General features: G+C 37.7%; 1 protein-coding gene across 1 annotated transcript; it reads left to right on the forward strand.

Moving 5' to 3' along the window:
• The first annotated feature begins 395 nt into the window (after positions 1-395).
• Positions 396-16,809, forward strand: LOC117387812 (PDZ domain-containing protein 7-like). Its single transcript, XM_033985385.2, has 18 exons — positions 396-572; positions 996-1,091; positions 1,172-1,396; positions 1,657-1,794; positions 1,875-2,049; positions 3,150-3,326; positions 3,740-3,887; positions 7,300-7,360; positions 8,566-8,743; positions 9,928-10,121; positions 11,094-11,237; positions 11,746-11,846; positions 12,213-12,304; positions 13,185-13,276; positions 13,494-13,565; positions 14,304-14,885; positions 15,043-15,143; positions 16,237-16,809. Exons 3-18 carry the CDS (start codon positions 1,234-1,236, stop codon positions 16,378-16,380), a joined length of 2,562 nt encoding a protein of 853 aa, XP_033841276.1. The 5' UTR covers positions 396-572; positions 996-1,091; positions 1,172-1,233; the 3' UTR covers positions 16,381-16,809.
• The last annotated feature ends 133 nt before the right edge of the window (positions 16,810-16,942 follow it).

The following is a 16,942-nucleotide window of genomic DNA, read 5'->3' on the forward strand; positions in this document are numbered from 1 at the left end:
ATATTAACAGACTTGCAGTGATGGTAACCAGGCTTTAGTAAGGGTTAAACCTGAAAGTGTGTGCCTAATGAATGTTAATTTTTGTCAGTTTTTATTCTGTCCAGTAGGTGGTACTGTTCATCATAGTTATTGATACAAAATGTTGATGTAAAAATGACCACGTGCTCTGGAAAACCCAGGAGTCTACTTACTCTACATGAATGTAAGGAGCAGTGTTGATAATCCTTTAATCGTTTTACATTAATCCTTTTAATACTTTTTGACTAGTTTAGAAGAATTGATTGGCATTAAACTGTGGCCAATTAAAAGGCTCTTATGGCCTTTTGTTTCAGCCAATCACGTGGCTCAAAGGCGGGGCTTTAGGCGCCTCTGATGTGTCAGGTGCGCTCAGCCTCACAACATGGATGGATACACAAAGCTGAACCAACACTTTCTTTACTATGTGGACAAATATGGGTTCACATAAGACAGTGACTTACACTTGGCATAACTGGAGCTGTATTCGTTTAATTTTTGTGCTGTAAGTTCGTGTGAAATGACTCGTGTTTTTGTTTGGGAGCGCGAAATGTTCAGTAAGTAAACCATATTCTATGTGTGAAGAAAGTTTGGCGACATAAAACCAAAGATTGTGTATATTTTATTTAAACAAAATATTTAAAGAAAAGTCTTTATTTTTGGTTTTGAGATGTTTTCTGTGTTGTGACTTCAAAGTTCAATTGGTGACGCACAATTTGTGCCGCTGTCCGTGGTGCTGAAGGGTGTGGGCCTGGGCTCACCCCGGTGTTATAACACACTGACCTCCCCTGGAGGTTACGACTAGTCACATGTTACAATGGAAAAGGAAACAAACAAGTGACCAAACTGGGTCAAGAGCGACACGTCAGAGCCAAATACACGCATTAAACCTATTTTTAGCCTCCCTCAGTGCTGTGGTTGGATCAGGTCCCAAAACATGTATACTGTGTTTTCACTTTACATGTGCCCTCTGTTCTGAGGTGTATACATCTAAGAGACATGCAACATGGACAGGAATGGGCCAAAGAAAGTCTGCAGGAAGAGTCAGATGCCATGCCACCAGCCACCCCTCAACAGTGAGTTTTACCTTTGCCCATTGTCCCTGTATTCATGTATACTACTATAATCTACTATAATCATATTACTGCCTCCACAGTCTGCTCCTCCAGGAGCTGAGGCCCTGCTGCAGTGTGAGTGAAAGGAGACCCCACTGGCTCCATGGCTCATTCGTCAGAGCCATCCCGCAGGGAGAAGACCCCCGGCACTCAAGGGTCGCACACAGCTACACGCAATCTCCTCCGAAAGAAGGAGCAGCGCCGACGCGGAATCCGATCCTCCTCACCCATGGGCAGGGTCATCCTCATCAACTCTCCTGTGGACGGTAGGGGCAGCTGCACTTGTACACACACATGCACTACCATGAGTATACTGCAGTTTGTAGAAACACTACCAAGCACAATTCAAGCTGTCCAATTTCCCCATGTATATTTGTTTTATTATATATCATAGCATAACACGAAAGGTTACCATCCTTGTAAGTCAGGTGACATTAAGAAAATGGAAAATTATTTTTCTTTATTTATTTATTATTTACCACTGACACAAATATAGACATGTAAGTAAACGCTGTTCCATTCTCAGGTGGAGATGACAGTGAAGACCTGCACACAATCACAGTGGACAAGAGTCTGGATGGGAGACTTGGCTTTAGCGTCAGAGGAGGATCCGAACATGGGCTCAGCATCTTTGTCAGTAAAGTGGAGGACAACAGTACAGCGGGTACAATACACAAATATACAACATTATGAAGCATTAAACATGTTAAAGATGCTTACTATTTCTACTACATTTTCTCACAGAGGAAGCAGGTCTGCGTGTTGGGGACAAACTGGTGGAGGTGAATGGGATCAGTCTGGAAAGTATTACCATGAGCAGTGCTGTTAAAGTCCTGACCGGAAGCAACAGGTTGAGGATGGTGGTGCGGCGGGTCGGCAAGGTCCCCGGGATCCGCTATTCCAAGGAAAAGACCACATGGTACTAATGCAAATAGAAGTCCTTTGTTTGTTGTTTTCATTGGCAGATTCTACAGTGATGTAACACATCCAGATGGGATGAAGCAGGCAGTTTTTCGGTCCGGATGCTGTGAATAACAAAAAGGAAACACAAATGATGAAATGAATGCTTTAATTATTAGCTCCTTGATCTTACTAATATATATATATATATATATATATATATATATATATATATATATATATATATATATATATATATATGTTCACACACTGGTTTGGCCCCAGTATGAGCCCAGTGTAGTCCTAATGTAGACTTGGTTTGGTCCTGTTCTAGTCCTGGTTTAGTCCTGGTCTATTCAAGATTCAGTTTCCAATTTAGTCACCGTTTTAGTCACATTTTTAATATTATTGGAGTGCATGAACACCCCCTGAACAATGCCAAATAATTCATAATATTAGTTTTCCCTGACCCCCTCTCTATTAAACCTTATAAGCATTAGGGCTGCATAAATATTTATATTGCAATATTGGCCAACACAGAACTAAAATGTACTGTTTCAAGTAAAATGTTTAAAAAAAAGTAGATTTTTTTTTTTTTTTTTTGGGATAACATTTTTTTTTAATCAAGTGTTGATATCATCTTCAGTTATCCAAGTTACAGTTTGACATTTTTCCCCTTTTTAAACCCCACACCTCTAACCTGCTTTCTCCAAGATCCCCTTTTGATGGGCATATACAAAAGAGAAAAAAAACAAAACAAACAATAATAATAATAATAATAATAATAATAATAATAATAATAATAATAATAATAACAATAATAATAATAACAATAAATATACAAACTCAAGCCTAAAAAAAGTAAATGCTTGCCTTTTTATTGGGTTTTTGTTTTGTCTTGGTTTGGTCTCTATTTTGACACAGTAAAGTTTCTATTAAGTTTGTATTTTGTGTCAAAACATTAAAAATACTGCAAGAACTGCAATTATTACTATACAAATATGGTTACCAAATATTGCATCTTATCATCATATGGTGCAGGCCTAATGTTGTCTTATCAGTACGTAGTTTTGTGTCTACTTTGCGATGGACTGCTCTAAAATGTTGTGTTTTATGCAGGGTGGATTTGGTACACAGGCGCATGGTGGTGGAGGAGAGTGGAAAGACGCCCTCTGAGGCCAGCTCTGGAAGTGCGCTCCAAAGAATCGTTCACCTGTACACCACCTCTGACGATTACTGCCTGGGATTTAATATAAGAGGAGGCAAAGAGTTTGGACTCGGAATATATGTCTCCAAGTAGGTTCCTCTATCATATATTCCAGCTTTCTCTGTCTTAAAGGTACACTACATTACTTTTCTGGTGGAGGATCTTTTCCAGAGAGATTTTATTGCTTTGTCTGGAATGTTCAACAGTATGGCATTAAACTTATCTGTTATGCATTTACTTAATCACGGGTGTTTTTATTGCTCAAAAATACCTTGAAAACATGTATTCTTACTTCTCCACAGATCTGACCTGTAACATGATCTGGTGCCACCAACCTGCTTGTCTCCATGAAGTATGTATATTCCCATTCGGCTGAACATTCTAGGCAAAGCGTAAGATCTCCATGGAGACAAGCAGATGGCGGATCCCCCATCAGAAAAGTTATATTGTGCACATTTAAATTCTCTTTATAAAACTTTATTTTTTCATGTGAACACCTCAGGCTGGATCCTGGTGGTCTTGCTGAACAAAACGGTATTAAAATGGGGGACCAGATTCTTGCTGCAAATGGGGTGAGCTTTGAGGACATCAGCCATAGTAGTGCAGTGGAAGTGCTCAAAACTCACACGCACGTTATGCTCACTATTAAGGTAAGGAGCTGCTTTAAAAATATTACTTTTGTGTCATAGTGTGTAGGACCTGACAGATTCAATGGTTTGGATTGTGTGCATAGAAGTTAAAGACCTTAAGTAACTGTTAATATTTTTGTTTACATTTTTTAACCCTGAGCTATACACTTTTTTTCATTTTATTTTTATTCAGAAAGAACAAATATTATACAAACACATTCCTTGCAGTTCAAATCTTCCCTTTTTGCACACACATGAAATGAGCGTTATTGCTCAAACTGTGCTGTACCATATTCCTTGGTCCCATCCTGTTTTGGTATATTTAAAAAAGTAAAAAATTAAAGACTAAAGTATTTACAAGAACAGGGAAGCTTACAGGGAAAAAGCAATCAAAGTCTATATGCAGAGTACATAAAATAAAATAATTTTTCACAAGAAATAGAGAAGTCACAAAAAACAGTTCTAATTGGGGTGATATACTTGATCCACTAGTTCCAAATACAATAAAATGTGTTCCTTTGAATGTTTACTGTGCAAGTTAGTTTTCCATCTTAAATCTTTTTTCAGATATCATATCATCCAGCCATCCATTGAAGGCTGAGCCATACACTTTCAATGATAGTCTGCGTCTGTGATTCAAACTTACCTTTTTGCTATTATAGAGTAGGTTTTATTACGTTGTAGGCCTGTGCAATTTTAATCAAGACTCGGTCATAAAAGCATGTTGTTAGGAATAGAGCTCCAACTTTTGAAGATGAAATGTGACAATGTTTTGTGTTTAGTAGCACTGATTAAAGACTAATATTGAAAGACCAAACCATAGACCAGGGGTGTCCAAACTTTTTGCAAAGAGGGCCAGATTTGGTGACGTAAAAATGTTTGGGGGCCGACCATTTGGCCTGATCATTCTTTGAACCATCAATATTAAATGCAAATTAACAATTTTTTTTATTTTTTTTTACTTTTTATTGCAAATGGCTTTCACCTTTCAAAAACCAAATGAATGAAAACAAAAAAAAAAGTAAACATTTAAACTGTGGTTTTGATAATCACAATATTAATTCACTGAGATTTTAGAATTTATTCACCTCAGAAGGCAAACAAATAACTTGCCTGCACTAATGTGAAGGGTGAAACTGAGATCTGAACTGTAGTAAACCAGGTCTGGCTCAAAGTGGTTTTGATGCGTAGAATGTCACACAGGTGAGAGTCAGTTAGACTTGTCCTCGCACAGTTCTTGTTAAAGTTCATAACCAGGAACGTCTTCTCACACAAATATGTCAAACCAAACAAACTCAGCATTTTCTTAGCAAAGATTCAAATTTCTTTAAACCTGTCTTTATCCAGTTGGCAATAAAAGTCAGCGAGCTTGAACACGTGTATTTTACACTGGTCAACAGTGCTGAATGGCCACACATCATTGTTTTTATTCCAGAGGCTGGGGGCCAGTAGAAATTTGTGCACGGGCCGCAATTGGCCCCCGGGCTGGACTTTGGGTATGCCTGCCATAGACTGTATATATAAATGGACATAGCTAATCCGCTAGCCACTGCTTTCCAAATAGGAAGTGATCATGGAAGCGCTTCCTGCTCCATCGACTCCAATTCACTTTATATTGGAAATCTGTTGCCCCTCTTTCTGCAAATGCTGCTGTCAGGCTCATCATTCTAACGTTAAAATGTGTGTATTGACCTGCTCTACGTGATCCTGATCAAGATATGAACATTAATAACAGACAAATCTGACACCTTCTTCCCCTGATGTTGCTCCCAATAGTTTTAGAAATAGATTTGATTGACAGTGCAGCTAAGCACCCACTCCCTGCTAAACCAATGGTGTGGACGGGAAGGAGTGTTACCTTCAACAGCCTCCCTCCGGATAGGCTTTTTGGTTACTATGGTACTTGTGGTTGGAATTCCAAAAAGGGAATTCGCCTCCAAATTCTCCCCTATAACTGCCAACCTCGATGAGCTTTATTTGACTGAAGCTGAACACTATGGGTGATGTCACACTCACTTAGTCCACTTCTTTATATAGACTGTGGACCAAACAAAATAGACCAATATAAGTAAAACAAAAGTGCTAGATTTGTTTGTCATATTGCACAGCTCTACCACGACGACACCATGAAATCAGCTGGTGTAAGAGAAGTGAACGCAAGTGATAAAGCGAAATATAAGTAAATGTTGCTGTCAAACTTTTGCTGCCTATTCAAATAATTACAGAAACCAACATTTGAAGCTCTGAAATAACAAAAAATAATACTTCTGCCCTCTTCTGCACTCTCTCATAATGCAGAATACACCCACAGGCTTTGTTTGCTGTTAATTGACCTTATCTAAACCTCTCATTTACCAGCATTAGCTTTCACAGTTGTCTTTAGTGTGTGAATTTACTTTATACTGGTGCATAGTGGTGGCAGTTTAACTAACAGTCTACCACACATGCTCATTTGAATGTTGATTGTTGGTTTAATGTGTTCAGGGCCGTATCACCTTTCACAATGGCTCCTTGTTTGTGTGTGCGCTTACTAGAGAGCATGTCAGCTTCTTTCTGTTACAAAGATAATGATCTCAGTCACTTGTAGTCACTGCATGTCAACATTTGATGCAATTTTTACTTATACAAATATCTGTGTAATGCCTCAGTCGTCCAGGTATGAGCCATAGTAAAATAAATATTCAATTCTGTCAAGTGGACAAAAGGGTTTTTTTCGCTGTTCAATCAAGCTGGACCACAGACTGTATATATACTTATTCTTTATATCATATTGCTGTATAGCTATATGTTAAACAAATAGATACCTCAGTCAGTTGGGTTATTTAGTAATTCTAACTTTCTGTTTTATGCAACATTTGAGGATCCCATTCAAAAGATACAATATTTAGTTTTCAGTTGTTTATCACTATCTCAGTTGTCCCTACTTTTTTATCATCCTGAGAGCGATGGATAGGTGCTTGGCCAATCACATAAGTAGTGTTGCTGTAGAATGGTTAAATATCAACACTTGTATCTTCCAGGGGCGACAGCTGGTATGCAGTTGTGGTATTCCTCGCTCACTTTACTTGTCGGAGGTTGGGTTTCGCGCTGTGAAAAATAGCCAGGCTGTGTGCATTATTCACCAGGCTCCCGGGATCAGGTGCTGAGCGAAGCATCGGCCAACGTTTGTTCAAGATTACTTTGAGACCCGTTCACAATGGGCTGTGGGAACCGAAACGCCAACTAGGGTTAGAAAGCAGTACAACTGTCAAAGGTTACTAGAAAGTGAAGGGGAGACTGAAGTACTGTAATTTAGGTTGAAAGATAAATTACTTTGTAGTTTTGAGTCCCTTCTGTGGTTCTAGGGTTACGCTTTATCAAATATAGTGATCCCATAAAAGTTTCAAGCTCTCTACTGTATCTAATTTGCATATCGGTGATGATATCTTTGCAGGAAGCTGGACGATACCCTGCCTATAAAGAGATGGTGGCTGAATACAGATGGCTGAACAAATGTATGTTTTCAAAATCTACAATGTGATGCTAAAACTTTCATAGTTAGTTTCACAAATAGATACTTTTTCCATCATCTGTTATTTTTACATGAGAAATACTAAAAACAAAACTCCTCAAATGATTAACCTTCTCATTTACTGCATATTAGTGAGAGTCCGGTAGCTGTGTTTACTCAGCCTTTTCACAAAATTGGACCTGGCAACCTCACTGTTAGTGTCACTGCTTCATGTTCAATTTTATCTCTGAGTTTTTTGCAGTTACGCTAAAATGAATAAATATTTAAAGATCAGGCAGTGGACAAGGAGCTGCAGGTGGATGTCACTGACAACATGTTAAAAACTACGCAAATAAAATGAATACTTCACTGAAGGACACTTCTGTGTTTAGAAAGAGATGTTTGTGTATCAATGCTAATGCTAATTTTGAGGCATAATAAATATTAAAACTACCCCATGAACTGAAGTGTTCTGTATATAAAAATAACTGGATAGTCTTTATTTGAATTAATTATAATTTTAATAGGTTTCTTATTTTATGTTCCAATTTTAATAAAGTGATTGTTAGTTTTGAGACACAGTGAGTTAGCTAGTGTGCTCCTGGGCACAGAGCCTGTTGGCATCATAATACAGTACATTTATTTTGCTTATACACACATCTTATATTGTTGTATTGCTCATCCTTCATCCACCTCTCACAGATAATGGGTATTATATATTCACATATTCACTTTTTATTATACTGTTGCATCATGATGTAAGTAAAAAGCCAAATTTCTTCTGGTTATTTATTTTCTGTAGACCCAAACCCACACCAAAACGAGAACAAAACAACAGCAGTCTCACGTCACTAGAGCCAGTCTCCAAAACAGACCAGAAACTGACCAATAGGACCTTCACATTCACGTCGGCATAGCAACCAAGTAACACATACAAAAACAGTTACGTTAACAACAACAACACATAAACCATTACAAGAACAATATAAGGTGTCAACTCTGATCTAAACACAACATATCAGATCATTACACTATATCTGTACATAGCCAAACAGACACATATATAGATTTGTATATGGTATTGTACTATAGTGACAACCTTGTGTACTGTGGTGACACTCCATAATGTGATCTCCTTATAATATAATTAAATGTGTTAAAAGGTCTGTGTTTATGTTCTTATTAACTCTAACTTCTGTACCCTGTCAGTGGCTAATGGCACACAGAGCTCTTCATCGCAGGGCTCAGACTCAACCTCCTCTGCCTCCTCTCTCTCCTCTGGGACTCCGGTCAGCTCTCTCAGTGGTCTGTCCCAGGTCATGTTCCCTCCCTGTTTGCCCTTTGGCTCGGACATGGTGGACGTCTGCATCTCCACTGAGGACCAGAGGTGGGGGAAGATTACAGTGGTGTAGTGCTAATATAGTGTCTCCTTTATCTTTGTAAAAAGTGCCAGCAATGCACGCTATAAGTGAACAGTCTGCACACACCCTCTCATTCAGTGTTTTTTTTTTTTTTTTTTGCATTTATTTTTACTACGTTCTACATTTTGTACACATTCAGAACACATCAAATATATGAATTATGTACTTTAAATTTTTTTTTTTTTTTTTTTTTTTTATCCACCCAAAGTAGCCATCCTAACTTTTTTTTTACTACATAATTCCATATATCTTACGTCATATCTGATGTCTTCTGTATGTATATAAAATGTAGAAAGTAGTAAAAATAAAGGAAAAAAAACAAAACACTGAATGAACAATGAACATTTGACTGGCACTGCATATCAAATATCATAAGCATTCTCTGTGTAACTAGTAGTCATTTGTTTCAAACCAGTTTAATAAAGTCCTCAAAACTGAGAAACAAAATCTTGTTTTGAATTTAGCTTGGTGGCTGTCTCACACATCGCCAGCAGATGCAAGGCAATTAACCTGCATCACTGTTTTCTATCCTCAACATAATCATTCAATCCAGCTTTATTCTTGGAGATCAAACATGACATAGGTAGATTATAAACTGATATATTTACTTGCTGGTCTCTATGGAGATATTATTTTTTTACCTAGTAATCGAGGTGACAGTAGATCAGTTGGTAGATACTGGTGGAGTGTTTGTCCACTGATTTGAAGGTTGGCATTTCGAATCTCACTCTCGACATAAACATCGTTGGTTGAGGAGTCACAGGTTGGCGGTGCAATTCCAGGTCCAACAGATGAATGCTGTCGTTGTGTCCTTGGGCAAGACACTTAACCTGTCTGCAAACACTGGTGTATGAATGTGTGTGAATGGGTGAGTGGTTCCTTGATATAAAGCACTTTAAAGGTGGAAAAGAGATATATAAAATGAGACACTTTACAAGTTCTGGAGAATGAGTTAAAGTTTTATTGTACAACAAAATGTGCTGTGCCCCCTGCATAAGAAAATATATCATTGATACACTATAAAACACAGTATGATTACAAAAAAATTACATCTCACATACTAATTAAATGTAATTAAACATCACACAGCACAGCTGCCTGCCTCATATTTGCAGTTTCGTGTTCTATCATTGTATTTTCATTTGCCCAGGTCTGAACCGGAACACTCTGACATCCCAACTGACACAACTCGCAGCCTGGGACCAACCACTCTGCTCAAAGACACAGCCATCCGAGGAGACGACGACAAGAAGAAGAAAGAATCTCCCAAAACCGCCATGCTCCTGGCTCTCAGTAAACCGAGCCGCCCCATCACCAGGTCCCAGAGCCAAGTCACTATAGCAGGTAAGAAAGTGTGAAAGGAATCTCATGCAATGTTTGATGAAATATTTAGTACAAATGAACTGATTTTCATGTTTTTCTAATTATTGCTTGGTTTGGTGGGTTATTTATCATAGTTTTACAGTTAAGTGGCAGTTTGTGGAAAAAAGAAGAAAAGTACAAAAATACTGGAAGTAGTGCTAAAATAAAATACATCTACCTATCAAGAATACCAACCAAAACTCAAACAATTTACGCACAAGGAAGGCATTTTTCTGACAGTTTAAACCTGCTTTTAAAAAATAAAGGTGTCTTAATTATTTTTTATTCATTCAATCATAACGTTTGTGCTATTTAGACAGGTTTTGTGCCCTATTAATATAAGTTATGGAATTATCTTTATAACACTGCCACTCAAAGGTCTGGACACACATTCTCATTCAATGTTTTTTTTTTTCTTTATTTGTACTATTTTCTACATTTTATATACACATAAAAGACATCAAATATATGAAGTAAGATATATAGAATTAGGTAGCAAAGAAAAAAAGGTAAAAAAAACCTAATTTTATGTTCAAATCATTCAAGGTAGAAACCCTTTGCTTTGTCAAAAAATAATTTGTAGATTTACTTAATGTTTTTCTTTGCTACATAATTATATATATCTTATCTATATATATTTGGTGTCTTCTGTATGTATACAAGATGTAGAAAGTAGTAAATATATATGAATGAATGAGAGGGTGTGCCCAAACATGTCCCCATGTCCAACCAGGGAGTAAAATTATAAAGTTCATTAAAATACAGAAAATATGCATTATTTTTACTTAAGTACAAATTTGCAGTACTCTTTGCATTGGGGTCCCCCCGGAGGAGGTGAAGGATGTGTCTGGGGTGAGGGAAGTCTGGGAGTCCCAGATAAGAGGAAGAAAATAGATGGATGGATGTTTTATTGAAATGAGTAATCCACATCAATTTTATGTATTTATTCTGTAGAGATTACACAGAAAAAAGACAAAAAGCAGAAAGAAAAGGACCCAGAAGGGAAGAGCACACTGCAGCGGTCTAAAACATTTGTCAACCTGCTGTTCAAGGGTGGACGTAGGGGGCGCTCCAAGTCCAGTGACAGGGCTGGAAAAGGTAAATAACTTAATTTTATTTCATACTAAACATTTACTGGCATGTGCGAGCAAGGAGGCCTACAAAACTTGTCTCACTTACACCACTAATTAAAGGTATGTAAACTTCTGACTTTGAACAAAGTAATGAAAAATTGTCTAAAAAAATCCTTCTCATCATTCTGGCATTTAGCAAATAGAAATAATGTTGGTAATCCTCATTGATCTAAAACGGGAAAAGTTTCGTCTGATTTCATGTCAGACAGTGAGGGAAAAAAAAGCGTTCATGTCTTTTTATATAATGTATGTAAACTTCTGGTTTTAACTGTATGTAAACTTTCAAACTGGTAGCGCCAAAATTATAGTCTTGATTACTTTCTCAAACATATAGCTATTTCACATGATTTATAAACCACTTAAATGGCATTACTCTGAATAAAAACACAGATTTTGGTGGATTCAATCATGATTTTAAAATGCTATATAAATATGTATATAAATATGTAAGGTAAATGTGTTTGTGTAACCAGATGGAAAGCCAAACGCAGAGATGTTGGGGGTGGTGGAGGGGATGGCTCGGAGGCTGCTGACGGAGGAGGAGGTGGCTGCGGTGATGAAGACCTGCCGCAGGGTGAGAATAATTTTCCATAAATGAATAAAATACAATTATCACACAAAAAATCTGAATGCACATTGTTCAAACAGGACATGTGCATGATATCACTACACAGATCCTATAGGTTTGGTGTAAAACTGTCAAACTTTAAATGTTTTTACCTGTTTTTATGATCAGCATTTTTCTTTTATCACCAAAAACTGATATTCAGCAAAAAATATTATGTAGGTGTTCTATTAAAATGTCAAATAGGTCATATAAAAACATATAAAAAGACAAAATATCACATCTAATCAGTTATGAAGTCCAGATAGTACCAACTGCACTGTCTTATATATTTATTATGATTTATTTCAGTGTTTGTTTGCTTTTTTCCCCTAGTACATAGCAGAGCAGTCAGTAGAAACCTTCATACGCCACCTACTGGGCATTCTGGACAGACCTGAAAAGTTGCTGCTGCTGAGAGAAGCAAGGTAAGAAAGGAACAAAACCAGAAACAGATCTATTCTATCTTATAAATGTATGTAAATATGTAAACACTTAATTCACTATATCGTAATAGAACTGGATGTCGTTTATCTTGTATGCAATGATATTACATCAGGAGACAATGGGATTAGGGATCTCACAGGATAATCACAATAAATCCAATGTTACACAAAGGATGTGGGAGATGAATAAGATTAAAACTAGCTCATATTTTTGCACAGGACTAAATACTAATATGGAGAGACCTATCCATGGATTTGGCTGCAGTAGGTTAGACTACTATAACAGCCTGCTCACTGGCCAAACGAGCCTTAAGCCAACTGCAGTACATCCAGAACTCTGCTGCTCAGGTCCTGACTAGAACCAGGAAGTACTTCACACATGCGTCCTGTGCTCAGGTCTCTGCACTGGCTCCTGTAGCTCAAAGAATAGACTTTAAAGCAGCTCTGTGTGGACAAGTCTCTCCACGGCCCAGCACCACAGTACATCTACGACATGTTAGTGCCATATGAACCATCTCACACTCTGAGGACTTCAGGGACCGGCCTCCTGCTGGTGCCCAGAGTCGGGACTAAACATGAGGAATCAACGTTTCAGTTTTATGTAGCTAAAACCTGGAACAGTCTTCCTGAAGATGTTTGACAATGTTTAAGTCCAGGCTCAAAACAATTCTGTTTAATTGTGCATGTGACTGAAAGGTTTTTATTCTGCACTCTTCTGTTTTAATGTTATTATTTATGTTCTGATTTGTCTTATATTGATTTTAATGTCTTTCTTATTCTGTAAAGCACATTGAGTTACTTTGTGTATGAATTGTGCTATACAAATAAACTTGCCTTGTCTAATTTCCTTTTGTGTTTTCAGAATGCTGCTTTCTCCATCGGACCTCACTTTATTTAACAACATGGTGGCCCCAATCGAAGCTGAGGCCTACGACATTCTCAAGTATCGCTCAAGTTAGTATTATTACAGCTATAAACACAGCACAAATACATTTAATAATGATGATGATGATGGCTTTCAGAATCATGAAAAATTAGAACCATTGCCATTGCGATTAACAGTTACTCAACAAAATATCTTATCTTTTGAATGGGTAAAATGCCGCAGGAACATAACAGGAAGCTGAAACTCGTAAATATCATTTCACTGATAATGTTTTGTGTGTTTTAGTCCGAACTCCTCCCCTTCGCTCACCTAACGCAGGTCGGACCCCCAAACGGCACCTCATCACACCCATCCCAGGTCTGTTATCAAAATCCCTTGCAAAGAAATATAACTTTATACCCTTGTTCAAAACATTACAATGTGTGTTTTTTCCGTTTTGACATATATACCCAATATTATTTTATATAAATATTTTGACATGGTTCCCTCCTCTACTATAAAGTATCTATGCACAATGAGCTAATTGTCCAAAAAAGCCTTACTTTTTACCTCTTTTAACATTCATAATAGTAAAGAGCTCATATTAAGCTATTTTCTGATCTATAGTGTTGTTTCCTCATCACAAACAAACTTGGAGTTGTGTTTTGTTTCATTCACACATGTTTAACACACAAACCCGGCATATTTAGGCTGAGTTCTTTTCTCAGACAGAAAACACTCTGTTCCACCATCTTGATGTCATGTGGTAATACAGGAAGTGCTCCACTGTGTTTTTAAGAATCATTTCAGTTCTGTAATGGCCTCATTCTAGGGAACAAAAGGTAAAACGTAGCTGTTAACTTGAAAATAACCACTTTATGACATCACAAGGTGGGCCAGAGCATTTTGAGCTTTGGACAGACTAATAATAAAGGATTACTCAAACATGTGTAAATTAAAGAAAACACAACTCTGGATATTGTGAGATTTAATCAAAAAGATACCATTTGTGCAATATAAGACATTTAAACTCTAGCACTATGCATGTATATTTTATTTTTGTATTTTTTTCACAACACAGTCTTTTATTACTGTTTCTTATGACATTTTCTACAGACTACAGAGGAGGTTTTGAGCTGCACCACGCCGAGGAGGTGGAGAAAGAGAGCCACCTACTGGAGCAACTGGAGAAGCTCAGCCTGACTGCTCCTCGTGGGCCCAGACCCCACACGTCCAGTGCCTTTACCCCCCTGTTAGACATACCAGTGGACGGCTACCACTCTGAATCCAGGGACCTAAAACCACCCGCTAACCCCATGGTCCCCAACTGGCTCCTGGCCCGCTCCGAAGACTCCCGCTCCCCCCTGAGAACTGACATAGGAACAGTACGGTCTATTCACTTTGACGAAGTTTCATTGCATTCAGCATCGGATAAGAGCAGCGTGACTACAGAGAGAGGCAGGTCCCCCTTTAGGAACGGACACTCCAAAGGTAAAAAGGAAAAAGAGGTTTTGTTTACGCTTCAAAGTGCCTCGAACAGGAGCCGGCCTCTGCTGTCCCAAGTGTTCAGCCCTGATTTGGACAAAAAGCAGAGAAATGTGAATGGACATTTAGCAGAGAATGGACTCAATGGGACAGGACCTGAACCAAAGTACGAGCTCAAAACGGTCAGCATTTCCAAGACAAAGCAATCTCTAGGTAAAGATCTATGCAGTACTAAAGTAATATACTGAAGTAATATACTGCCTGTGTAGTAGGCCTGTTGACTACACTGTAAAAAAAGACACTGTAGCTTTAACACACATTTAACTAACTAAAATAACATTGGCTCTATATAATGTGTTTTTTCCTGTAGGTATCAGTATATCTGGTGGCATGGAATCAAAGGTTCAGCCAATTATAAAGATAGAGAAGATATTTCCTGGAGGAGCAGCTTCGACCAGTGAAGTACTAAAGGTAACGTTTATTATCCTTCAAAATACTCTCCTATGCCTTTCAGTCAAAATAGTATTAACAATGTCTTTGTCTTGAATAGTCAAGTTCAAGTTTTTTTGCTTTAAACATGTTTTTTTTTTTTTTGTTATTATTGAAGTAGTCCCACATTTTTTCCCCTTTTATTTCTTTCTCTTTATTTATACAGAGGAACCCAATGAGAGCTTGACTACACCTTAATGACATAGACAAAGACCTAATTAATATTGAACACATTCTTTATTAAGAATTATTCATGCCTAGAAACTACTCTGTTAAGAGGTTAGGATATTAAAAGGCCTGTATTACACAAAATTGGCTCTTGTGAGCTTTAAGCCATGTTACCTCATCAAAAACATACCTGGAGTTGTGTTTTGTTTAATTCACACGTTTGAGTAACCCTGGTTTATTAGTCTGTCTACATATGCATATGTAGACAGACTAGCCTAAATATGCCTGCATATTTAGGCTGAGTTCTCTCAAACAGAAAACATGCTGTTCCACCTTATGATGTCATGAAGTGGTAGTTTTCAAGTTAACAGCTCCTTTTACCTTTAGTTTAGTAGAGATTGGCAATTCTAAGTCTAAAATGATACAAATGATCCTAGTGAAGGTGAATGGAGTTTAAAAACGCAACAGTGGAGCACTTCCTGTATTACCACATGACATCACAAGGTGGAACAGCATGTTTTCTGTTTGAGAGAACTCAGCCTAAATATGCAGGGCTTCTGTGTTAAACGTGTGAATGAAACAAAACACAACTCCACAAACTCTTGTTTGTGATGAGGAAACAACATTATAACACAGATCAGAAAATAACGTAACAAAAATAACTTTAAAGAAGTAGTGACCTGAATCATTAAACAATTTGTTAATTATGACAGTAGCTCAGGTGGTAGAATGTTTGTCCACTGACTGTCACCTTGAAGGTGGAAAAGCGCTTTATAAAAATGTGACCATTTACCATGACTTAATTAAGACCACAGATGTAGTTATTATTATAGTCTGATCTTAGTTTTGTTGTAGTGCAGCCAGTGCCACATACTGACAGACATTTGTACTATCTGTGTGTCCTCAGGCTGGATTTGAGCTGGTGTCAGTGGATGGAGTGTCTTTACAGGGAATCACGCATCAACATGCCGTGGACATTATCCGAAAAGCCTTCAGCAACAAGGCCAAAGACCCCATGGTTTTTGTTGTCAAAGTCCCACAAAATCCCTAAGAGGATCAGCCTGGACTCTGATGCACTTGAACTAAGCCACAGATGCAAGACAACAAAGTCACAACAACTTAAATCTAGTCAGAGGTGGGTAGTGAGACGAGCCCAAAACTGCATTCATATAAGAATACTGTAGAACACTGCGGCTACATACTAAAAAGTTACTTAGGTTAAGTGTTACTGTGTACTACCCACCTCTGAATGTCATATAATACCCATAAAAAGAACTATCAAAAGTGGAAAAGTATCATGTAAATATTATTATTTTTTCTATTAGTTTGAACAATAGACAGTGATGCCAGTAAAATGAATAATCATATTTCATGAACAGATTTTTTCTGTAACAAAACCATCCAGCCAATTCACAGTGGAGGAGTGGTGTCCTCATTCTCTTGAATTATTAAACGATTGCAGGCTGATGAGCTGCAAATTGAAACCCGAGTGTCTTTAAATGTCTATGGTCATAAAATCATTTGACACCATGACGACAGAGTAACATGTACATGCAGGTGTTTCCTGTAGAGGGCAGACAAGAGCCATTTACTTTACATGTAGTAAATGTTTA

This window comes from Periophthalmus magnuspinnatus, chromosome 19, assembly GCF_009829125.3.
Source record: "Periophthalmus magnuspinnatus isolate fPerMag1 chromosome 19, fPerMag1.2.pri, whole genome shotgun sequence".
Lineage (NCBI taxonomy): Eukaryota > Metazoa > Chordata > Actinopteri > Gobiiformes > Gobiidae > Periophthalmus > Periophthalmus magnuspinnatus.

Coding starts and splice junctions, on each gene's coding strand:
- LOC117387812 (XM_033985385.2), top strand. CDS start 1,234: ATGGCTCATTCGTCAGAGCCATCCCGCAGGGAGAAGACCCCCGGCACT. Junction 3,327..3,739: donor CTCGGAATATATGTCTCCAA/GTAGGTTCCTCT, acceptor TGAACACCTCAG/GCTGGATCCTGGTGGTCTTG. Junction 3,888..7,299: donor ACGTTATGCTCACTATTAAG/GTAAGGAGCTGC, acceptor ATATCTTTGCAG/GAAGCTGGACGATACCCTGC.